The 21,494-nt window shown below is 52.6% G+C and overlaps 3 protein-coding genes across 7 annotated transcripts; 2 read left to right on the plus strand and 1 right to left on the minus strand.

Moving 5' to 3' along the window:
• Positions 1 to 503: 503 nt before the first annotated feature.
• LOC112623369 (coiled-coil alpha-helical rod protein 1-like) lies at positions 504 to 16,468 on the plus strand. Of its 5 annotated transcripts, none has more exons than XM_025383762.1 (18): positions 504 to 571; positions 1,658 to 1,724; positions 1,803 to 2,016; positions 3,640 to 3,943; positions 7,056 to 7,219; positions 7,318 to 7,453; positions 7,613 to 7,723; positions 7,966 to 8,115; positions 9,763 to 9,873; positions 9,979 to 10,085; positions 12,638 to 12,750; positions 12,952 to 12,997; positions 13,141 to 13,277; positions 13,370 to 13,558; positions 13,655 to 13,756; positions 15,487 to 15,638; positions 15,771 to 15,942; positions 16,192 to 16,468. In XM_025383762.1, exons 2-18 carry the CDS (start codon positions 1,709 to 1,711, stop codon positions 16,314 to 16,316), a joined length of 2,349 nt encoding a protein of 782 aa, XP_025239547.1. In that variant the 5' UTR covers positions 504 to 571; positions 1,658 to 1,708; the 3' UTR covers positions 16,317 to 16,468. The 5 variants fall into 5 exon arrangements, with proteins under 5 accessions (XP_025239547.1, XP_025239548.1, XP_025239544.1 ...); XM_025383763.1 differs by having other exon boundaries at positions 536 to 567; positions 1,911 to 2,016; XM_025383759.1 differs by lacking the exon at positions 504 to 571 and adding an exon at positions 594 to 1,382.
• Positions 16,469 to 17,723: 1,255 nt separating this feature from the next.
• On the minus strand, positions 17,724 to 19,610 carry LOC112622159 (DNA-directed RNA polymerases I, II, and III subunit RPABC5-like). The gene is made up of 2 exons (XM_025381413.1): positions 19,582 to 19,610; positions 17,724 to 17,913 (listed from the first exon to the last, which is right to left on the minus strand). The coding sequence occupies exons 1-2, from the start codon at positions 19,608 to 19,610 to the stop codon at positions 17,724 to 17,726; spliced, it is 219 nt and encodes a 72-aa protein (XP_025237198.1).
• On the plus strand, positions 19,285 to 21,106 carry LOC112622865 (psoriasis susceptibility 1 candidate gene 2 protein homolog). The gene is made up of 2 exons (XM_025382854.1): positions 19,285 to 19,663; positions 20,336 to 21,106. Exons 1-2 carry the CDS (start codon positions 19,609 to 19,611, stop codon positions 20,689 to 20,691), a joined length of 411 nt encoding a protein of 136 aa, XP_025238639.1. The 5' UTR covers positions 19,285 to 19,608; the 3' UTR covers positions 20,692 to 21,106.
• The last annotated feature ends 388 nt before the right edge of the window (positions 21,107 to 21,494 follow it).

Below are 21,494 nucleotides of genomic sequence, written 5' to 3' on the forward strand. Positions count from 1 at the left end.
CCGTTTCGGATCTACCAGCGCGGTGCAGTCTCCGAGTAGCCTCCTCTTCAAGCAGTGCCAGCCTGTGCCGCGGGTCCCGGGACCCCCTGGGCTCCTCGACTGGAGCCGATACTGCTGCAGCTGTTTGACAGCCAGGAAGCCGGGGCCAGGAGGGGCGCGGCCTCGGCGCGCGGGCAGCGCCTACCCCTCCTTCGGAATTCCCGGGCCCGAACTTCGCGCCGAGCGAGCCCGCCCCCGTGCCGTTTCTGACTGGCCAGCTCATTTGCTCTCTTCCGCGCCATTGGACGGCTCCCTAAGATCTCCCGCCTTCCGCTTTTTCTGATTAGTTCACAAGTTTTCCCGGGTTCCCGCAGTGGGGAGGAGCCGCCTGGGCGCGGAGATGCGTCGACACATTCTGTGGGCCCAGATTTAGACGCCACTGCGCCTGCGTACACCTTTCCTCCTCCCTACAGTGAGATAGGACCTTAGGGCGCCCGCCTTGCGCAGGCGCGGTCAGAGGCCGAGGCAGAGGCGGGGCCCGGAGCGAGGCGTAGGGGGTGTGGTCAAGGCGCAGTAGGGGTTCTCGCGGTGGGTAAGGGACGTTCGGGAAGAGTCGGTTGTGGGCGGGAAGGGGCTGAGCGGGGTTGCTGGGAGGGTTCAAGGGGTCCAAAGGGGAAGGGGGAACAGGGGCCAGGTGAAGGGGTAGATGAGGAGATCAGAACAGCCTTAGAGCTCAGGGGCCAACTGGGTGAACAGCCTTCGGTATCTAGGGGAGCAGTGAGGGGAGAGCAGAGCCGGCTAGCGTACAGGGGGCGAGAGCAGACTATTGAGAGATGGGGGTGAGGGTGAGGACCAGAACAATTCCTTCAGAAAAAAGTAGATTAGGATGTAAAAAGGGACCGGAGTAGGGATCCCAGATTCGGGTAAAAAATAGATTAATGAGGGTGGGAGGGTAGGGGGAAGGTCTTAAAGTGCCCACTATGTGTTAGGACTCGAGAAAGAGGAGGCGGGCGGCAGGCATGGAAGCTGAGGGGATAGTAGAGAGAAGCTGAGAGGACAGCCGCAGGAAAGATTTGGATGAGATGTCAGGACGCTGGCTTTTCTGCCTGGGGATCTAGGCTGCTTGGATTCCCAAGGTCTTGGGAAGGGTCTAGCCCTGCATGTGGCCACATTCAGCTGGGGCCAGGCCTTGGGCCAGCACTTTAATAGGGAAGGACCCAAGAGTCATGGCCTGGTGGTGTCTGGATGGGATTCCCCCAGGCCTTGCTGAGCCATGGAGAGAACTCTGGAGATGGCGCTCAAGACCCCTGCACTGTGTACCTCCTTTCTCACCTCTGGCCAGGGGCAGCAGGGACCATAGAAACTTAAAGAGGAGGGTAAAGGCACTGCCCAGAATCCTGAAAGTATGAGTAAAGCCTCAGAGCCCCTCTCGGTCTGTCTTTTTCAGTAAATTCTCTCCACTTGATAGTTAGTTGCCTGGGTTCCCTGAGGAACCAGGTTGAGACAAGCAAGTGAATTTGGGGTATCTCCTACTTCTTTGGGGAAGTAGGAAAAGAGCTGAGCATCGGGTGGACCTGGCTGTAATTCAAGGATTATGACTTTGTTATTGTAGGGGCTTTCTCTTTGGAAGGTGGCCTGAAAATTGAATTGGAGTGTCTTTGTTTCTCCTATTGTCCAGGGGAACATAGATGGCTGGAGACAGAATCTAGAGCCTTCAAATAATGTGGAGATGTTTCCACCTTCAGGTCAGTGGGACCAGACAAGGGGAGTGGTGGTTGTCTCTGCCTGGGAAACTGACCATCTTTGATTTTGTAATTCTTCAGATTCCACTGGGCTGATTCCTCCCTCCCATTTTCAAGCTCGGCCCCTTTCAACTCTACCGAGAATGGCTCCCACCTGGCTCTCAGACATTCCCCTGGTCCAACCCCCAGGCCATCAAGATGTCTCAGAGAGGCGACTAGACACCCAGAGACCTCAAGTGACCATGTGGAAACAGGATGTTTCCAGTGACAGGCAGGAGCCAGGGCGGAGAGGCAGGTAGGGATCCATCCTCGCTGTTTTCTCAGGCTGGCTTGCTAGTGACCCTTCTTCACTGGAATAAACTCCTTACCCTATTTCGGCCCTAGTTTCCAGAACCTACTCATTTTTATGCAAGCAATTATTAGTTCCTACAGTGCTTAGATAATAAAGCAGTGTGCTAGGTGCTAGGGATGAGGATAACAATAATGAATAAGACAAATCCTGACTTAAATTTGTCATTAATAAGGAATCTAAAATCCTAAGAGGGGAGATAGATTGACCATCAACTGATGGTAAAGCATAGTATGAGGCAAGATGAAGAAGTGCAAACTAGAAGTAGAGACCCAGCACTGTGGCAGTGTGGGTTCATTCTGATGGAAGAAAGCCTTTACAGAGGACATGCTATGGGAGCTGGCCATGCTGTCGTATTGTCTGTAAACATTCTTTTTCTTGTTGTTTCATGTGTCTTCCCAGATGTACTGGGATATCATTCTGCCATTTTGCTCCAGAGTAGGATTACATTAGAAGCAGCAGCACGATGAAGAAGAAGGAGTACTAGACTGGGTGTCAGGAGACAGAGACTCTATTTCTAGTTTGGCTACCAGCTAGAGGACATTTGGCAAGTCAATTTCCCTAGCCTACAGATCCCTGATACTTAAAAATAAAGAAAATAAAGAAAAGGCCAGGTATGGTAGCTCACACCTATACTCCTAGCACTTTGGGAGCTGAGGCAGGAGGATCACTTGAGCCCAGGAGTTCAAGACCAGCCTGGGCAACAAAGCGAGACTTCGTCTCCACAGAAAATAATTAGCTGGCTGTGGTGACATGCATTTGTAGTCCCAGCTACTCGGGAGGCTAAGGTGGTAGGATCGCTTGAGCTCAGGAGTTCAAGGCTGCAGTGACCTATGATCCAGCCACTGCATTGAGGCCTGGGTGACACAGTGATACCCTGTCTCTAAAAACAACAATCTCCTGTGGTCCTGGGTGTCAGAGAGACAGCTGCCTCAGGAGCCATGTTCCAAGCTAGATTAAACTTCATGTGATATTGGTAGACAATTTCTCCAAAGGCTGGCACTATGTTATTTATGTACTGTTCTCTCAGACTCCTCATAAAGTATACCTAACACTCAATAAATGCATTTTAACTAGCACCTGGCCTCACCATATTGATACTGGAAGCTCAGCTCTCTCTATGCCCATTCCTCCCTCAAACTTCTTGCCCTTAAATCAGAATTGAGAAGTCTCTGTTCTTCCAACCTTTCCACTTAAAATGTGTGGCCTAAAAATAAAAAATAAATAAGACAAAAAACACCAAAAAACAAAAAGAATGTGTGGCCTAATGATATACACATTTGATGTTGAATCTGTCTGTATGTAGCTCTCTCTAGGGAGATCATGTTCCATGATCTCAGCCAGACTTTAGGTCCTGTGAGTCCAGGCACTGGACTTAACATGCTCAATAGGGCTTTGATGAATGATGATGATGTCAATGCAGACATCCCCATACCCCAGCTTCAGCACCCCCTTCACCTCCTCACACGGGGGCAGAGAGGTCCTCTTTTCCTTCTGGCTATGTTTACACCCTCAACTATCCTTCCAGCACTGGAGACAAGTCTCACCTGCACTAACCTGTCTTTGAAGGTCCTGGGAGCTGGAGGGGTCACAGGCCCTGAGCCAGCAGGCTGAGGTGATCGCTCGGCAGTTGCAAGAACTGCGGCGGCTGGAGGAGGAGGTCCGGCTCCTGCGGGAGACCTCACTGCAGCAGAAGATGAGGCTAGAGGCCCAGGCCATGGAGCTGGAGGCCCTGGCACAGGCAGAGAAGGCCGGCCGAGCTGAGGCTGAGGGCCTGCGTGCTGCTTTGGCTGGGGCTGAGGTCGTCCGGAAGAACTTGGAAGAGGGGAGCCAGCGCGAGCTGGAAGAGGTTCAGAGGCTGCACCAAGAGCAGGTGAATGCAGGGGTGGGAAGGATTTAAATTCATAACGGAGAGCTGGGGGCAGTAGCTTCCAAGCAAAGAACAGGTATTGCAGAAAAGACCCTCCATGAGTAGTGAGTAGTGGAGTGATGAGACCTTTGGTGAAAAGAAACACACATGGCCTAGAAAGATGGAGAATTTGGGTATTTTGATCTTAATTCAGGTTGCACTTTTTCCCCAAGACTCAGGTGGCCTCCGACGACTTGAAACCCTGCTTCCTTTTCTAGTAGGAAGTAGTTTGCCTCCCTGCTTTACTCTGGGTACCAATTCATCGGGGGTATTGTGGAGGGCAGTGAGGAAGGTGGATACAAGGGGGCTATGGTGGACTGGGAGAGATTATTCAGTCCGCAAACTCAGTGCTTACTCTTTGCCATCTCAGACTCAGTGACCAAATTAGCCTGAATCCTGCCTTCATGGATGGAACTGACAGCCTCATGGGGGATACACACATCCACTTTTAATTTAATCATAATTAATTGCAATCAGGAGGAGTGCCTTGAAGGCGAAGGACTAGAGAGCACTAACTTAGTCTGGGGTTCAGGGAAGGCCACTGTAACCAATTGGACATGTCAAGGAAAGAAACCATAAGGCCGGGCGCAGTGGCTCACGCCTGTAATCCCAGCATTTTGGGAGGCCGAAGCAGGTGGATCACAAGGTCAGGAGTTCAAGACCAGCCTGGCCAACATGGTGAAACCCCGTCTCTACTAAAAATACAAAAATTCACCAGGCATGGTGGTGCACACCTGTAATCCCAGCTACTCAGGAGGCCGAGGCAGGAGAATCACTTGAGCCTGGGAGGTGGAGGTTGCAGTGAGCCGAAATTGTGCCATTGCACTCCAGCCTGGGCAACAGAGTAAGACTCCGTCTCAAAAAATAAAATAAAAAAGGAACTGGGAGAAAACAAGGGAGAAATTCTTTGTAACCTTGTAGTGGGCAAGGCCTTTCTACCTGTGAGTCAAAATCCAAAATCTAGAAGCCGTAAAGGAAAAGATTGATCCATTGACTTTATAACATGAACATTAGGAATGGCAGGAAAAAAAAAAAAAAAAAAAAAAAAAAAGCTCTATTTATAGCTCAGATCACAAGAAAAGGGTAATATCCCTAATATAAAATGTGTGCCTAGAAATTGGTAAGGGAAAGACCAGCAATCCAGTCAGAAAGTGGACAAAGGAGATTCATGAAAGAAACTTAGAAACAAGAAGCTAGGCCGGGCACAGTGGCTCACACCTGTAATCCCAGCACTTTGGGAGGCTGAGGTGGGCCAGGATCATTTGAGGCCAGGAGTTCAAGACCAGTCTGGCCAACATGAAGAAACCCAGTCTCTACAAAAAATACAGAAATTAGCCGGGTATGGCGGTGGGCGCCTGTAATGCCCCAGCTTCTTGGGAGGCTGAGGCAGGAGAATTGCTTGAACCTGAGAGACAGAGGTTACAGTGAGCTGAGATCACCACACTCCAGCCTGGGCAGCAGAGCAAGACTAAAAAAAAACAGCAAGCTACCGTTTGTGCTGAATAGGAGTTGGCCAGTGAATAGGCGTGTGAGGTCCAATGGTCGCTGGAGGACACTCGGCAGGACAACTGGTGGAGGCGGGGACAGGCGGAGGCCAGAAGGCTGGAGCATAGAGATCAGGGGCGCTGAGTGTGCTGCAGAGCATGGGACCCAGGGCACAAGGCCTTGGCCACTTCAGAACTTGCTACTTTCCCTTAAGAGCAATGAGCAGGCTGGGCACGGTGGCTCATACTTGTAATCCTAGCACTTTGGGAGGCTAAGGCAGAAGGATCACTTGAGCCCAGGAGTTTGAGACCAGCCTGGGCAACAAAGTGAGCCCCCATCTCTATTTTATTAAATAAACTAGGGCTGGGCATAGTTGCTCACATGTGTAATCCCAGCACTTTGGGAAGCTGAGGTGGGTGGATCACTTGAGGTCAGGAGTTCGAGACCAGCCCTGCCAACATGGTGAAACCTCATCTCTACTAAAAGTACAAAAATTAGCTGGGCGTGGTGGCTCAAGCCTGTAATCTCAGCTACTCGGGAGGGTGAGGCAGGAGAATCGCTTGAACCTGGCAGCGTTTGCAGTGAGCTGAGATTGTGCCATTGCGCTTAGTCTGAGCAACAAAGTGAAACTCCATCTCCAAAATAACAAAAAGAAAACAAAATTGTTTTTTTAAGTGATAAGCAACTGTTGAAAGGTTTTAGGCAGGGAAATGACATGATTAGATTTGTATTTTATGTCTAAAAAGTTTTGTCATTTATATCCCCCAAATTAACTTTATTGTTGTATGGAGACGGGGCGAGAGGAGGCAGACCAAGAAGCAGGGTGGCCACTTTGCCCTCCTTCCCAGTCCATCCCATGACTGTTGGTGGCTCTGACACCCCTGCAACCCTTTGAGGTGCCATGAGCAAAAGACACAAAATTCCTCCTTTCCTGGAGCTTTCCTTCCAATGTGGTCTGACAGATAGTAACACATACACATAAGCAAGATATGGTCAGTGCTAAGTGCTCGGGAGGACATGAGCAGTTGATGGGGCACAGGAGGGTGGTGAGGGTTATTAGAGGGCCCAGCGAAGCCACCCTGAGGAGGGGCTATCACCTGGGGTCTGTGGAGCAAGGAGGGGCCGCTGTCTGGTTCTCAGCGGACTCCCTGTGGCTGGAGCGGGGAGCATTAGGAGAGCCTCCAGGGTGAACTCAGGAGGCAGGCAGAGGCTGGGTCCCCCGGCCTGCAGGTGTGGAGAGATGCCTGGGTTTTGCTGTGAATGCTGTGAGAAGCCACCGAGGGTTTGTAAAGACTAGTTAGGAGATGGTCACTGTTGCCCAGGCAAAAGATGAGGGTAGCTTACCTTGGGTTGGTGGCAGTGGAGACGGAGACGGAGAGAGGTGAAGATATGTTTTGGGGGAGATTGGACAAGAACTCCCGATGGGTTGTGGGGCAACTGCAGAGAATGAGTTACCAGCTCTCCATTTGCTGTGCGCAGTTGGGTGATTGGTTTGGTCATTGTCTAAGGTCACAGAAAGTGGGAGTGAAGGGAACAAGGAAGGCCTCCATGTGGGGTCGAGCTCCTGCTGAGCCCCCTCTTCTTTCCGCAGCTGTCCTCTTTGACACAGGCTCACCAGGAGGCTCTTTCCAGTTTGACCAGCAAGGCCGAGGGCTTGGAGCAGTCTTTGAGTAGTCTGGAAACCAGGAGAGCAGGGGAAGCCAAGGAGCTGGCCGAGGCTCAGAGGGAGGCCGAGCTGCTTCGGAAGCAGCTGAGGTAGGTGGGTGGATGCCGACGGGGGCCCAGCAGTTGGTGATGTGGTGGGTCTGCAGGGTGCCCCACTGATGGCTGTCCCATTCCCACCCCAACCCTAGCAAGACCCAGGAAGACTTGGAGGCTCAGGTGACCCTGGTTGAGAATCTAAGAAAATATGTTGGGGAACAAGTCCCTCCTGAGGTCCACAGCCAGACATGGGAACTGGAGCGACAGAAGTTTCTGGAAAACATGCATGTGAGTGTGCAGGAGTGCATCTGTGTGGGGACTTGGGGATCAGGTTGGGGGGCAAGTGTGGCCCTTGGAGGAGCGTGTAGAGCACAGCCCTCAAGAGAGCAGGTGGTACCCGAGGCGGCATGGAGGCCCTACAGGGGGGCTGCTTCTCTCCACCCGCAGCACTTGCAGGAGGACCGGGATGGCCTGCACGCCACCGCGGAGCTGCTGCAGGTGAGGGTGCAGAGCCTTACGCACATCCTCGCCCTGCAGGAGGAGGAGCTGACCAGGAAGGTATGGCCCGACCCCCAGATCCCTCACCCTCGGCCGCATCCTACACCTACTGTCCCCCACCCTCCTCCCTGTGGGTGGGAGGGTTCGATGTGCCCCAGAACCTGCTTGGATCTCTTTCTTCCTGTGAACTCCTCTTGCTGTAGCTCATGTTGCCCGGGCAGGACAGAGGAGAAACAAAGATGCCACCTCCTTCCTCTCCTCCCCCGGGAGCCCACACTTTCCTCCCGCTCCTTCTCCCTCAGGTTCAACCTTCAGATTCGCTGGAGCCTGAGTTTACCAGGAAGTGCCAGTCCCTGCTGAACCGCTGGCGGGAGAAGGTGTTTGCCCTCATGGTGCAGCTAAAGGCCCAGGAGCTGGAACACAGCGACTCTGTTAAGCAGCTGAAGGGACAGGTCACTGCACTCTCTTTTCTCCCGGTATTCCCTCCCAGCACCTTGCTCCTTCCATAAGAGTGGCATCCATTCAACCAATGTTTATTGAGTGGTTGCCACATGCTGGGCACACAGCCCTGAACAAAACCGAAATGTGGAGCTTGCATTCTAGAGCAGACACAGAACACGCAAGTAAACAGATAATGTTCAGTAATTATATGTGCTGTATAGAAAGATTCAAGCTGGGTGCAGTGGCTCACGCCTGTAGTGCCAACACTGGTCTCAAACTCCTGACCTCAGATGATTCGCCTGCCTCAGCCTCCCAAAGTGATGGGATTACTAGTATGAGCCACTGTGCCCAGCCAAGTAAAATGCCAGCAGTCTGGGAGACTGATGCAGGTGGATCACTTGAGGTCAGGAGTTTGATACCAGCCTGGGCAACATGCGCAATCCCGTCTCTACTAAAAATAGAAAAAATTAGCCAGGCGTGGTGGCTCATTCCTGTAGTCCCAGCTACTCTGGAAGCTGAGGTGGGAGGATCACCTGAGCCTGGGAGGTCGAGGCCCCAGTGAGCTGTGATCCCACCACTGCACTCTAGCCTGGGTGACAAAGCGAGATCCTGTCTCAAAAAAAAAGAAAGTAGCAAGAAAGATTGAAAAGATAATAGCCGGGCGCGGTGGCTCAAGCCTGTAATCCCAGCACTTTGGGAGGCCGAGACGGGCGGATCACAAGGTCAGGAGATCGAGACCATCCTGGCTAACACGGTGAAACCCCGTCTCTACTAAAAAATACAAAAAACTAGCCGGGCGAGGTGGCGGGCGCCTGTGGTCCCAGCTACTCCGGAGGCTGAGGCAGGAGAATGGCGTAAACCCGGGAGGCGGAGCTTGCAGTGAGCTGAGATCCGGCCACTGCACTCCAGCCTGGGTGACAGAGCCAGACTCAGTCTCAAAAAAAAAAAAAAAAAAAAAAAAAAAAAGAAAAGATAATGTGACAGAGAGACTGAGGGGTGGGTCAGCCTCAAGTAGGATGGTCAGGAACAGCCTCTCTGAGGAGGTGACAGCATCTGAGGAGGGTGGCATGGTCAGTTGGTGGGTCCTGTGGGATGGGTCAAGGGCTATTCCCATGTTCAAGTGGGCACATGGAACGTGGAACATGGAAGGAACACTGAACTCAGATTCTATTCTCAGGAACCTAAGCTTCTGTCACCCTGCATGGCATTGGTTCTTTTTCTTTCTCTTTTTGAGAAGGAGTCTTGCTCTGTCACCCAGGCTGGAGTGCAGTGGCGTGATCTTGGCTCACTGCAACCTCTGTCTCCCGGGTTCAAGTGATTCTCCTGCCTCAGCCTCCCAAGTAACTGGGATACAGGCACATGCCACCATGCTTAGCTGATTTTTGCCTCCCAAGTAACTGGGATTACAGGCACATGCCACCATGCTTAGCTGATTTTTGTATTTTTAGTACAGACAGGGTTTCACCATGTTGGCCAGGCTGGTCTTGAGCTCCTGACTTCAAGTGATCTGCCTCGGCCTCCCAAAGTGTTGGGATTCCAGGTGTGAGCCACCACGCCTGGCCCCTGCATGACATTCTCTGCACCTGCCACTTTGCTTCTAATGCCTCCCTCAGCTTTTAGCTCTAGAGGCCCCTGCCCAGCTTCATCTCCTCCCCCAGGTGACCTCACTCCAGGAACAAGTAACAGCCCAGAGCCAGGAGCAGGCCATTCTGCAGCGATCCCTGCAGGACAAAGCCGCAGAGGTGGAGGTGGAGCGGATGGGTTCCAGGGTTGGTGTCAGCCTAGTAGAGACTCGGGGAGGGCAAGGGATCCCTGGTCCAGGGCTGCAGCCAGGACTTAGGGAGGGATCCTGTCCTTTGCTGCATCCTCCCCAGGGCCTGCAGTTGGAGCTGAGCCGTGCTCAGGAGGCCAGGCGCCGGTGGCAGCAGCAGACAACCGCAGCCGAGGAGCAGCTGAGGCTTGTGGTCAATGCCGTCAGCAGGTATCAGGGATGGAGGGGCTGGTGGAGTAGTGTTTCTGCCACCTTAACTTCCTGGGCACCTTGTTGCTGAGGAGCCTCGGGCAAGAGGGGCTGGAAAACTGGCCACTGGAGGCTACAGGGCTGGGCAAATTTAGCCCTATCAATGTTCCTGTGTTCATTTCTCTTCTGGGGCAGCCTCCTCTGCATTCACACCTGATTGCTTGTCATGAACTCCCCACTGCATGTTGGGCTGGAGGTGAGGCCTTGCTTCCTCCTGCAGTTCAGTCTAGTAATGGCTTGAGCTAAATAGAGCACCGGGGAGGATCTTCACTTGCAGCATTGTTCAAGGATGGAGAGTGTAGACACTTCATCGTCCTTTCCTTGTCTAAAATTTTACAGGCATTCTGTTTCACTGGAGAAAAATTTAGTCTTTTTATTTATTTATTTATTTATTTTTTTTTTTGAGACGGAGTCTTGCTCTGTTGCCCAGGCTGGAGTGCAGTGGCCGGATCTCAGCTCACTGCAAGCTCCGCCTCCCGGGTTCACGCCATTCTCCTGCCTCAGCCTCCCGAGTAGCTGGGACTACAGGCGCCCGCCACCTCGCCCGGCTAGATTTTTGTAGTTTTTAGTAGAGACGGGGTTTCACCTTGTTAGCCAGGATGGTCTCGATCTCCTGACCTCGTGATCCGCCCGTCTCGGCCTCCCAAAGTGCTGGGATTACAGGCTTGAGCCACCGCGCCCGGCCTATTTATTTATTTATTTAGAGACGGAGTCTGTGTCACCCAGGCTGGAGTGCAGTGGCGCAGTCTTGGCTCACTGCAACCTCACTTCCCTGGTTCAAGTGATTCTCCTGCCTCAGCCTCCTGAGTAGCTGGGATTACAGGCATCCACCACCACGCCCAGCTAGTTTTTGTATTTTTAGTAGAGACAGGATTTCACCATGTTGGCCAGGCTAGTCTTGAACTCCTGACTTCAGGTGAGCCACCCACCTCACCCTCCCAAAGTGTTGGAATTACGGGTGTGAGCCACCGCGCCCGGCCTAGTCTATTTATTTAAAGCTATATACTTACTTGCTTACTATTCCATCTAAAATGTAAGCCAGTTAGTTTCCTTCTAAATCAATTGCCAGCCTTTGTGTCTCATACCAACTTCCTAGTTGTTTCATTACCAACAATTGTTCTACGACCTTCGGAAAAACTTATAAGGAAACAGCAAAGCTTCTTTGTGCTGGTGATGACTTCCCCTCAGCCTTGGACATTGAGATACCCAAGGCAGGTAGTTCTTAGCACAGTGTCTGGCTTGTAAATGTTTATCGTTATCATGAGGCTCTTCTTGATGGGTTAATTTAGACAAAGATAATTTTTGGTTTAGCGAAATTAAGATGCAGGATGAGTCCTTGCCCACCACTTCCTTCTCTTGGATTTGTACCTTGGGGACTAATTCAGCTTAAAAAATTATGAAACATTTCACACTTGCATGGAATTAAACTAGTTATGATGACCTACACCCAGGTTCAATCCATTGCGTGTGCCCCCTACCTCCAGGAGAACAGAAGGATGTGCTGCGGACAGGGTTTGACTTTGGTACCCGGCGATCACAGAAATGGTCTGTGTAATGATGCATTGCCAAAAGTCCTCCAGGCTTAAAGCAGTCCAAACTCGGATTGTTGCTGGGTTTATTAGATTGTCTGTAGGTACTTGGAGATTTTACTACGAGCTGCGGTAGGTGTTGGAAGCATCTACTTGAACAGTTTCCAGATCAAAGTGAACTTTGCCGTGCTGCTGGGCATGCAGCTGCAAGCCTCCATCATCGTGTGTTTTTCTGTGGGTGCAGACCCGGACTCTCCTGAGGAAACCCCAAGCGGGCCCTAGACACTCCTTGGCCTCCTCCAGGGGCCTGCTTAAGCTGCTCAGTTTTCATGAGCCAGGTTGGTCCTACTTTTGGCACAGCCAGCTGGTAAAGCATGTGGGTCTGCCCGTCATTGGTGCTAAATCAACACTCCTGGGCTTGGAGAGGATGACTTTGTTTTGGTTTGGTTTTTTGAGATGGAGTCTCACTCTGTTGCCCAGGCTTGAGGGCAGGGGCGCAATCTTGGCTCACTGCAACCTTCACCTCCTAGGTTCAAGTGATTCTCGTACCTCAGCCTCCGGAGTAGCTGGGATTACAGGCATAAGCCACCATGCCCGGCTCATTTTTATGTTTTTAGTGGAGACAGAGTTTCACCATGTTGGCCAGGCTAGTCTCCAATTCCTGACTTCAGGTGATCCACCTGCCTCGGCCTCCCAAAGTGCTGGGATTACAGGCAGAAGCCTCTGGCCAGAGAGGATAACTTTACTCTTTGATGCACAATAGTGAGCGAAACACAGGTTGTGAGAAATAAGCTTAACAGGTTGCTTTAAAAGATAGTCATTTAATGCATTCTTGGGGCAAGGTCCCTTTAGATAATTGACGGAAGCTGTGCGTTCTTCACTTGTAGAACAGGACAGGATTGAGGGAGTTGTCTATACTAGGCACAGCAAGTCCTTTGGGAATGAGGGGAGGCATGGAGCGTCAATGACCTGTGCCCTCTCCAGCTCTCAGATCTGGCTCGAGAGCACCATGGCTAAGGTGGAAGAGGCTGCCGCCCGGCTTCCCAGCCTCAACAACCGACTCAGCTATGCTGTCCGCAAGGTCCACACCATTCGGGGTGCGTAGGGCAACTGGGAGCCATGTCCCGCCCCCGCCCCACCAACTCGGACTTTCTTCTTCCTGACCCAGCTCTGTGATCCCACATCCATTCACCTTCCTCCTTTCACCAGCCCTTGCATCTCTTTTTCCCTTACTCCCTGTCCCCCACTTTCTCCCATGCAAACTTCATCTCTTTTTCTCCCTGCCTTTTCCCTCCCAGGCCTGACTGCTCGAAAGCTTGCCCTTGCTCAGCTGCGCCAGGAGAGGTGAAGTTTGGGCACTTTGAGGTGGATGGGGCTTTAGAGCATTGGTTACTGGGACCCCCAAAACCATGAGAGCTGAGGCAGGATGGGTGCTTTGGGGTCAGGCAGCTGGGTGATTTCTCCTGACTCTCTCTTCCCTGTCCCAGCTGTCCCCTACCACCACCAGTCACAGACGTAAGCCTTGAGTTGCAGCAGCTGCGGGAAGAACGGAACCGCCTGGATGCAGAACTGCAGCTGAGTGCCCGCCTCATTCAGCAGGAGGTGGGCCGGGCTCGGGAACAAGGTACACCTGGTTGCCAGGGGGTGGCGAGGATGAGGAAAGACCTGGTGTCTAGGGTGCTAGGAGAGGCCTGACCCAGCACCCCCTCCTTTTAGGGGAGGCAGAGCGGCAGCAGCTGAGCAAGGTGGCCCAGCAGCTGGAGCAGGAGCTGCAGCAGACCCAGGAGTCCCTGGCTAGCTTGGGGCTGCAGCTGGAGGTGGCACGCCAGGGCCAGCAGGAGAGCACAGAGGAGGCTGCCAGTCTGCGGCAGGAGCTGACCCAGCAGCAGGACCTCTACAGGCAAGGTGTCGAGAGGGAAAGGGGTGCTTCCCTTGGACGGTGGCGTGGGAATTGCAAATCGAAGCTCCTGCTGATACGCCCCGTCTACACTTTCACCCCAGCTCTGCAAGAGAAGGTGGCTGAAGTGGAAACTCGGCTGCGGGAGCAACTCGCAGACACAGAGAGGAGGCTGAACGAGGCTCGGAGGGAGCATGCCAAGGCCGGTGAGCCTCGCCAGGGTGGATGGGGCCTTCCAGGAAGAAGGAAGTGTTAAGACGTAGGTTATTATTTTCCCCTCAAAGTTTTTTCAAAGCTTCATTACAGGAAGTAATGAAGGTATCCATGAATAGCACAGGTGATTTCTCACTTCATGAACACACCCATGTAGCCAGCACCAGATTAAGAAACAGCATATGACCGGGCGCGGTGGCTCACGCCTGTAATCCCAGCACTTTGAGAGGCCGAGGCAGGTGTATCACTTGAGGTCAGAAGTTTGAGACCAGCCTGGCCAACATAGTGAAACCCCATCTCTACTAAAAATACAAAAATTAGCTGGGTGTGTTAGTGGGTGCCTGTAATCCCAGCCACTTGGGAGACTGAGGCAGGAAAATGGCTTGAACTCAGGCGGCGGAGGTTGCAGTGAGCTGAGATCACACCATTGCACTCCAGCCTGGAGAGCAAAACTCAGTCTCAAAAAATAAATAAATAAAGAGCATATGACCAGCTCAGGACCCTCCTGTACCCCTTCCAGTCATACCCCTTCACAGAGGCTACCACCTTCCAGATGTCTAACACCAGCAATTACCCCCTAGCAAAAATTTCACACACCTAAACAAGTTTAAAAAATTGTGGCCGGCGCGGTGGCTCACACATGTAATCCCAGCACTTTGGGAGACCAAGGCAGGAGGATTGCTTGAGCCCAGGAGTTCAAGATCAGCCTGGGCAACACAGACTCCCATCTCTTTAAAAAAAAAAAAAAAAATTACAAAAATTAGCCAGGCATGGCGGTGGGCACCTGTAGCCTGAGCTTACTTGGGAGGCTGGTGTGGGAAGATCACATGAACCTGGGAGGTGGAGGCTGCAGTGAGCCGAGATGGTGCCACTGCACTCCAGCCTGGGCAATAGAGAAAGACCGTGTGTCTAAAAAAGAATTGTGTAATGAATATATCTTCTCTAAATATAGCAGTTAACGTTTGCCACATTTGGTCTCTTATCTATATGCACGCATATTTGTGCATCTTTTGAATCACTTTAAGTTGTAATCATTTAATGTTTTGTTTTTGTTTTTTTTTTTTTTGAGACAGTCTCCCTCTGTCACCAGGCTGGAGTGCAGTGTCATGATCTTGGCTCACTGTAACCTCCACTTCCCGGGTTCAAGTCGTTCTCCTGGCTCAGCCTCCTGAGTAGCTGGGATTACAGGTGCCCACCACCATGCCCAGCTAATTTTTGTATTTTTAGTAGAGACGGGGTTTCACCATGTTGGCCAGGACGGTCTCGATCTCTTGACCTGTGATCTACCTGCCTCGGCCTCCCAAGGTGCTGGGATTATAGGCGTGAGCCACTGCACCTGACCATTTAATGTTTTAAGTAAGTTGTAAACATAAGTTGTTCAGCTGCATCTCCCAAAGCCAGTAAATTCTCCTATATAGCTGCAATCATCACACTTTAAGACAAGGAACACTAATTGCACAAAATCTAACTCAGTTCATATTCAGATTTCCCCTGCGGAACTCCAGGATGGTTCAGGGATGAGGAAGATACTTAGGTTCAGATTCCCAGGCTCCTAGAGCATCAGCACCCCCCTCCAACTGTACAGAAGAGACAGATCCACAGAGCAGAACAGCCCCCACAAGCCACAGAGTTGGTGACCCAGCGTTTGTTCCTGTCTTCATGGTGCCTGGCTGCCTCTGGCCTGACCCACACCTGCCTCCCCTGTGCCTTGGCCTCTCTGTAGTGGTCTCCTTGCGCCAGATTCAGCGCAGAGCTGCCCAGGAAAAGGAGCGGAGCCAGGAACTCAGGCGTCTGCAGGAGGAGGCCCGGAAGGAGGAGGGGCAGCGACTGGCCTGGCGCTTGCAGGAGCTGGAGAGGGATAAGAACCTCATGCTGGTAGGAGACAGGACGGCAGACAGGCAGACGCTAGGGCCCATCCTGGGCTGGTTCCTGGGCTAGAGGTGTGGAAAGAGGATGGTGAGGGAGGTTCTACCCGGGCTAGGTGGCGTTTAACCCTCTCCTTCCCAGGCCACCTTGCAGCAGGAGGGTCTCCTCTCCCGTTACAAGCAGCAGCGACTGTTGGCAGTTCTTCCTTCCCTACTGGATAAGAAGAAATCTGTGGTGTCCAGCCCCAGGCCTCCAGAGTGTTCAGCATCCGTACCTGTAGCAGCAGCAGTACCCACCAGGGAATCCATAAAAGGTCTTGGGCCAAGCACAAATGGACAAGGGACAAATGGGCGCACTTCAGCAATCTCCCCTCCAGACTCTTGCATGATGAGTGGTGTTCTCTGTGATCCTTCGAGGCCCTTAGCCTCTTTTAGCGATGCCCAGCTTGGACCAAAGAGCCTCCTCTCTCCCAGTCCTCATTTCCTGTGTCAGCCCTGTTTCCTCTGTAACCACGAGCACCTCCCCTTGTCTGGTGCTCATCTCCTGCTATCTTCCTTCCCAGGGTCCCTCTCTGTCCTGCTCGATGACCTGCAGGGCTTGAGTGAAGCCATTTCCAAAGAGGAAGCTGTTTGTCAAGGAGACAACCTTGATAGATGCTCCAGCTCCAATCCCCAGATGAGCAGCTAAGCAGCTGAGAGCCCAGGGAAAGCCAGCCTGGGGGCTGGGAGGATCCTGGAGAAGTGGGTGGGGACAGACGAGCCCTTCCCCCTCCCAGGGTCACCCTGGGGAACACCGGCTGAGTCTAAATTCTGCTCTAAATAAAGACGACTACAGTAGGAGCCATTGTTTGGAAATGTAATCTCTGGGAATCTGGGAATTCTCCCTGCAGCCATCTCTCTTGGAGATGTGAGAAGTGGGCCCACCCATAGCTCTCTCTGGGTGATACCTTTTCAAATCCTTTTTCTAGGCAGCTTTGGAAATATTTGGGAAGCTTCTGCTTTTCTTTATTCTCAACTTTTAAAACTCTTTTCTTCTGGAAGATGATAAATGCTAGGAGTGGGGAAGATGAAACATTCACTCATTCAACAGGAATGTCAGAGCCAGGCACTGTATTAGCCTGGGGGCCACCTGGGCCCTGAGAGCCTACATCCTAGTGGGAGAGAGAGGACAGATGACCTAAACAGATGAACAAGATCATTTCAAACAAGTGCTTGAAGAGAAAGTATAGTACAATTATGTGATAGAAACTGACTCTGGGGAGAGGCCTCTGAGCAAGGGACCTTGTGCCGAGGCCTGCCTGAAGTGGGCTCCTGTGGAGGCCAGGAGGGCTCTGTAGAGAATGGTCAAGGACGCTGCTTCGAGGCCAAGATGTGGCCAAGTTTGGATTTTACTCTAAGTCAATAGAAAGCCATTGGAGCACTTCTTTAAAAATGGGGAAGAAGGCCAGGCGTGGTGGCTCACGCCTGTAATCCTAACACTTTGGGAGACTGAGGCGGGCGGATCACAAGGTCAGGGTATCGAGACCATCCTGGCTAACACGGTGAAACCCAGCCTTCACTAAAAATACAAAAAATTAGCCAGGTGTGGTGGCAGGTGCCTGTAGTCCCAGCTACTCGGAAAGCTAAGGCAGGAGAATTGCTTGAACTGGGAGGCGGAAGTTGCAGTGAGCTGAGATTGCGCCACTGCACTCTAGCCTGGGTGACAGAGGAGACTGTCTGGAAAAAAAAAAAAAGAAAAAAAAACATTGGAGGGCATAGTGGCATGCACCCATGGTCCTAGTTACTCCAGAGGCTGAGTTGGGAGGATTGTTTGAGCCCAAGAGGTTAAGGTTGCAATGAGCTGTGATCGCACCACTGCACCCCAGCCTGAGAGCAAGAACCTGTCCTCACTCCCCAAAGGGAAGATGCAACATGATTTGGTGTACATTTTTTTTCCTGGAAGACTTACTGGATGGTCCCTTCCAGAGTGAGGTACACACATCCACGCACTATGGTCAGCAATTGCTCCCGGGACCCCGACATCTCAGTTTAGTGAACTCAGGGCAAGACAGTGACTGCCCATGGTCAGCACGGCAGGTGGGTGGGTCCAGCGAGGTCACTTCCCCAGGAGGGCATAATTGAGCAGCTTCTGGATCAGGTCCACGTGGGCCAGCAGCATGCAGCAGCGGCTGTAGTGCTTCAGGCCCAGGGCGTCCTTATCAGTGTACTTGGCCTGCAGCAGCCCTAGGTAGGCCTCCCACGTGTTGCCCACAGTCTTGCTGCAGGTGAAGCAGCGCACACAACTCCTGAGCTCAAGTAGTCCTTCTGTGTCAGCCTCCCAAAGTGCTGGCATGAGCCACCACGCCTGGCCTGATATAATACATTTTTTTTTTTTTTTTTTGATACGGAGTTTCACTTTTGTTGCTCAGGCTAGAGTGCAATGGCGTGATCTCAGCTCACCGCAACCTTTGCCTCCTGGGTTCAAGTGATTCTCCTGCCTCAGCCTCTTGGGTAGCTGGGATTACAGGTATTTGCCACCATTCCTGGCTAATATTTTTGTATTTTTAGTAGAGACGGGGTTTCTCCATGTTGGTCAGGCTGGTCTTGAACTCCCAACCTCAGGTGATCCACCCGCCTCTGCCTCCCAAAGTGCTGGAATTACAGGCATGAGCTGCCATGCCAGGCCCACCTGATGTATATTTTAAGACCTCCTTTGCTGGTGGAGGACAGATTTTGTGTGAAGGGGAGGGATAGAGTGGGAGCAAGGGGGCCACTGAGAAGGGTGTTGGAGAGGCTTGGGGGAGATGGTGGCTCAGGATGATGGGCTGGGTTTGGACAGGGCATGGAGGGGCTTGCAGGTGGATGGGCTGTGGATGGTGGAGGAGAGTAAGGAAGGTTTCTGTCCTTCATGAGCCCTGGAGGGAACAGACGAGATCACACCATTGCATAGTAAGGTATCCCTTACTGTGGGGTAGCGAACCAGGCAGGGAACAACCTGAGAGGAATCAAATTTTATTTTGGACACGTTACTTCTGAAGGGCTAACAGACTTCCAGGCAGAAAGGCCCTTGAAGGAAACATTCTAGGGGTCTCTCTGGGAGGCTTAGATCAAGGAGCTGAGACCAAAAGGAGAATGGGAGGGAGGAGACGATACAATAGAGTTGGAGCCGAGGCCCTTAGAGGTGGATAGGTGGATTCCTGAGGGAGGAGGAAGGGGCTGAGGTTGCTGGAGCCTGGCAGCTTCTTCTGGAGCCATTGACAGGACTTATGCAAACAGCTCTGGATGGGAAGAGGGAACCAGGATATCCTCCTGTGTCCTTCCTCTTCTGCAGTCATCCTGGATGACTCCCAGATGGAATTTCTTGGATGTCATTGCTTGGAGGTCCCCTGCATGCCTGAAGAAGGATATGCTGGAGAGCAGGATGCCTGGATCCCATGCGTGAAGGGAAGTGCCCAGGAAAGAACGAAGTCCCAGGGGGAGCTTTTAGTGTGTGGGTGAGTGGGGAGGCTGGGGTAGTAGCTGACACTGTCCCAGCTGCATCCCAGGTTTGAAAGGCACCTCCTCCCCCAGCGCAGGCATCCTGCCTCCCAACCCTGTAATTACGGCGCTTCCCAACGCGTGGTTTGCCCCCATTCTTTGGCTTCCAATAGTTGCAAGGGATGAAGGTGGACATCTCTGTGATTACGGAGATGCCAAGTGAGTATTGACTGCTCCAGGGTGTGGATGGAGGGTTGTGAAAACCAGGGTGGGGTGATGCAGGGTCAGGGTCATGATAGGGAGAGCGGCAGCTGGGTCCTGGACAGGGGGACTAAAATAAGGGACGCCACCTTCAGAGGTGACACATTAGCCCAGGCCTTCCCAACGGGTTTGACTAGTTCTGTTCTGATGGTATTCCTGTGCCACTGGGCTGGCCCCTCCTCCCCTCCTCCCCTATAAAGCCTCTTGGGGTTCCCAGGCACCCAGACTCAGCCCACCCCAGCTTTGGGGGCCAGTACACAGCCATGATGCTCAACTGGAAGCTCCTTGGGATCCTGGTCCTTTGCCTGCACGCCAGAGGTGAGGTGGAAACAGAGGCAGGGAGTGCAGTTTGGGGAGAGATGAGGGATGGTCAGGATGGGGGAGGTGAACTGGACGCATGGGGTTGCGGACAGGAATTCAGGGGATGCAGAAGATGCGTCTGGCTCACCAAAACGGCTTTCTGTACACAGTGGGTGGGGGACAGGAGTTCAGGGGTGCAGAAAGTGCGTTTGGCTCTCACCAGAAATGGTTTGCTGGCTCCATGTGGCAAAGTCGGTCAGGATTAATGCGTGGGGGACGAGTTTCCTCGGAGCTGGGATTTGTGTGAAGGAGCTGGGGTCTGTGTGCCCCGGGGCCAAGGTGTAGTCCACTTTGGGTTGTAGATTGGCCTGAGGACAAAGCCAGTGGGGTACCCCAACCAGGGGTGGATGGAGCTTATTTGGAGAAGTCTGGTCAGTTTAAAGTGGGTCAAGTGAATGGTTCAGATCCATCGGGGGTAGGGGTTCATCACATTTTAGCATCAGTTAAGTATTTAAAAATGTATAGAGAACTCTTTGAGAGGGACTTTTTTGGTCTGTTTGTGGGTCGGTTCAGGCTGCGTCCATCCAGAGAGGCTCCTCCTCCTGGAGCTGGGGCTGGGGCTGGGGCTGGGGCTGGGGTGGGGGAGAGAAGCCCTCATCACCTCTTACCTTTCTCCTTCCTCCTTTACAGGCATCTCAGGCAGCGAGGACCACCCCTCTCACCCACCCGCAGAGGACCGAGAGGAGGCAGGCTCCCCAACATTGCCTCAGGGCCCCCCAGTCCCCGGTGACCCTTGGCCAGGGGCACCCCCTCTCTTTGAAGACCCTCCGCCTCCCCCACCCAGTCGTCCCTGGAGAGACCTGCCTGAAACTGGAGTCTGGCCCCCTGAACCGCCTAGAACGGATCCTCCTCAACCTCCCCGGCCTGATGACCCTTGGCCAGCAGGACCCCAGCCCCCAGAGAACCCCTGGCCTCCTGCCCCTGAGGTGGACCACCGACCTCAGGAGGAGCCAGACCTGGACCCACCCCGGGAAGAGTACAGATAATGGGGTTCCCCCAGCCGTTCTGCTCCCAGGCATCTCCAGACACCCACGCCCTCTCCACCCTGATTCCCCGTGAATTCTTCCCAATTTAGCCCGTCTCCTTAAACCTCTTCCTCATTCCCTCGGTTTTATTCTGAACCCAGAAGGTGGTGTTCTCAATATTTCCTGTCCCCTCCTGAGATCCGTACTTAGCACTCACATTGCCGGTTTTTTCCTCTGACAGCCTAAGCCTACTCTCCTACCTCACCTCCAGGCCTCGGCCCCACCTACCTCCCTCCCCGTCTTCCTGCCCGCGCGATCGCTGGGGCAGGGCTGCGGTACTGTGGTCCCTTCTGCCACCTGGTGGCCGGCGGCAGGAATTATCAGTAGACAGCTGTTGCTTCCATGAAACGGAAAAATAAAAATCACGTTTTCTTAATTCTGAATCTAGGCTGCTTCTTTAACTAACATTTAGTGTTTTTTGTTGTTGTTGTTTGTTTGTTTGTTTTTGAGATGGAGTCTCTATCTGTCGCCCAGGCTGGAGTACAGTGGCGCGATTTCGGTTTACTGCAAGCTCCGCCTCCCGTGTTCACGCCATTCTCCTGCCTCAGCCTCCGAGTAGCTGGGACTACAGGCGCCCGCCACAACGCCCAGCGAATTTTTTGTGTTTTTAGTAGAGGCGGGGTTTCACTGTGTTAGCCAGTATGATCTCGATCTCCTGACCTTGTGATCCGCCCGCCTCGGCCTTCCAAAGTGCTGGGATTACAGGCATGAGCCACAACGCCTGGCCATTTTTTTTTTTTTTTTTTTTTTTTTTTTTTTTTTTT

The sequence above is a fragment of the Theropithecus gelada genome, chromosome 4 (genome assembly GCF_003255815.1).
Source record: "Theropithecus gelada isolate Dixy chromosome 4, Tgel_1.0, whole genome shotgun sequence".
Classification (NCBI taxonomy): Eukaryota; Metazoa; Chordata; class Mammalia; order Primates; family Cercopithecidae; genus Theropithecus; species Theropithecus gelada.

What these genes read in the sequence shown, in the direction of transcription:
- LOC112623369 (XM_025383759.1), top strand. Translation starts at nt 1,140, where the DNA reads ATGTGGCCACATTCAGCTGGGGCCAGGCCTTGGGCCAGCACTTTAATA. An exon ending in CACTGCCCAGAATCCTGAAA is followed by an intron (nt 1,383 to 1,657) that starts GTATGAGTAAAG and finishes CCTATTGTCCAG; the next exon opens with GGGAACATAGATGGCTGGAG. An exon ending in TGGAGCGGATGGGTTCCAGG is followed by an intron (nt 9,874 to 9,978) that starts GTTGGTGTCAGC and finishes CATCCTCCCCAG; the next exon opens with GGCCTGCAGTTGGAGCTGAG.
- LOC112622865 (XM_025382854.1), top strand. Translation starts at nt 19,609, where the DNA reads ATGATGCTCAACTGGAAGCTCCTTGGGATCCTGGTCCTTTGCCTGCAC. An exon ending in CCTTTGCCTGCACGCCAGAG is followed by an intron (nt 19,664 to 20,335) that starts GTGAGGTGGAAA and finishes CCTCCTTTACAG; the next exon opens with GCATCTCAGGCAGCGAGGAC.
- LOC112622159 (XM_025381413.1), bottom strand. Translation starts at nt 19,610, where the DNA reads ATGGCTGTGTACTGGCCCCCAAAGCTGGG. An exon ending in TACTGGCCCCCAAAGCTGGG is followed by an intron (nt 17,914 to 19,581) that starts GTGGGCTGAGTC and finishes ACTTGAGCTCAG; the next exon opens with GAGTTGTGTGCGCTGCTTCA.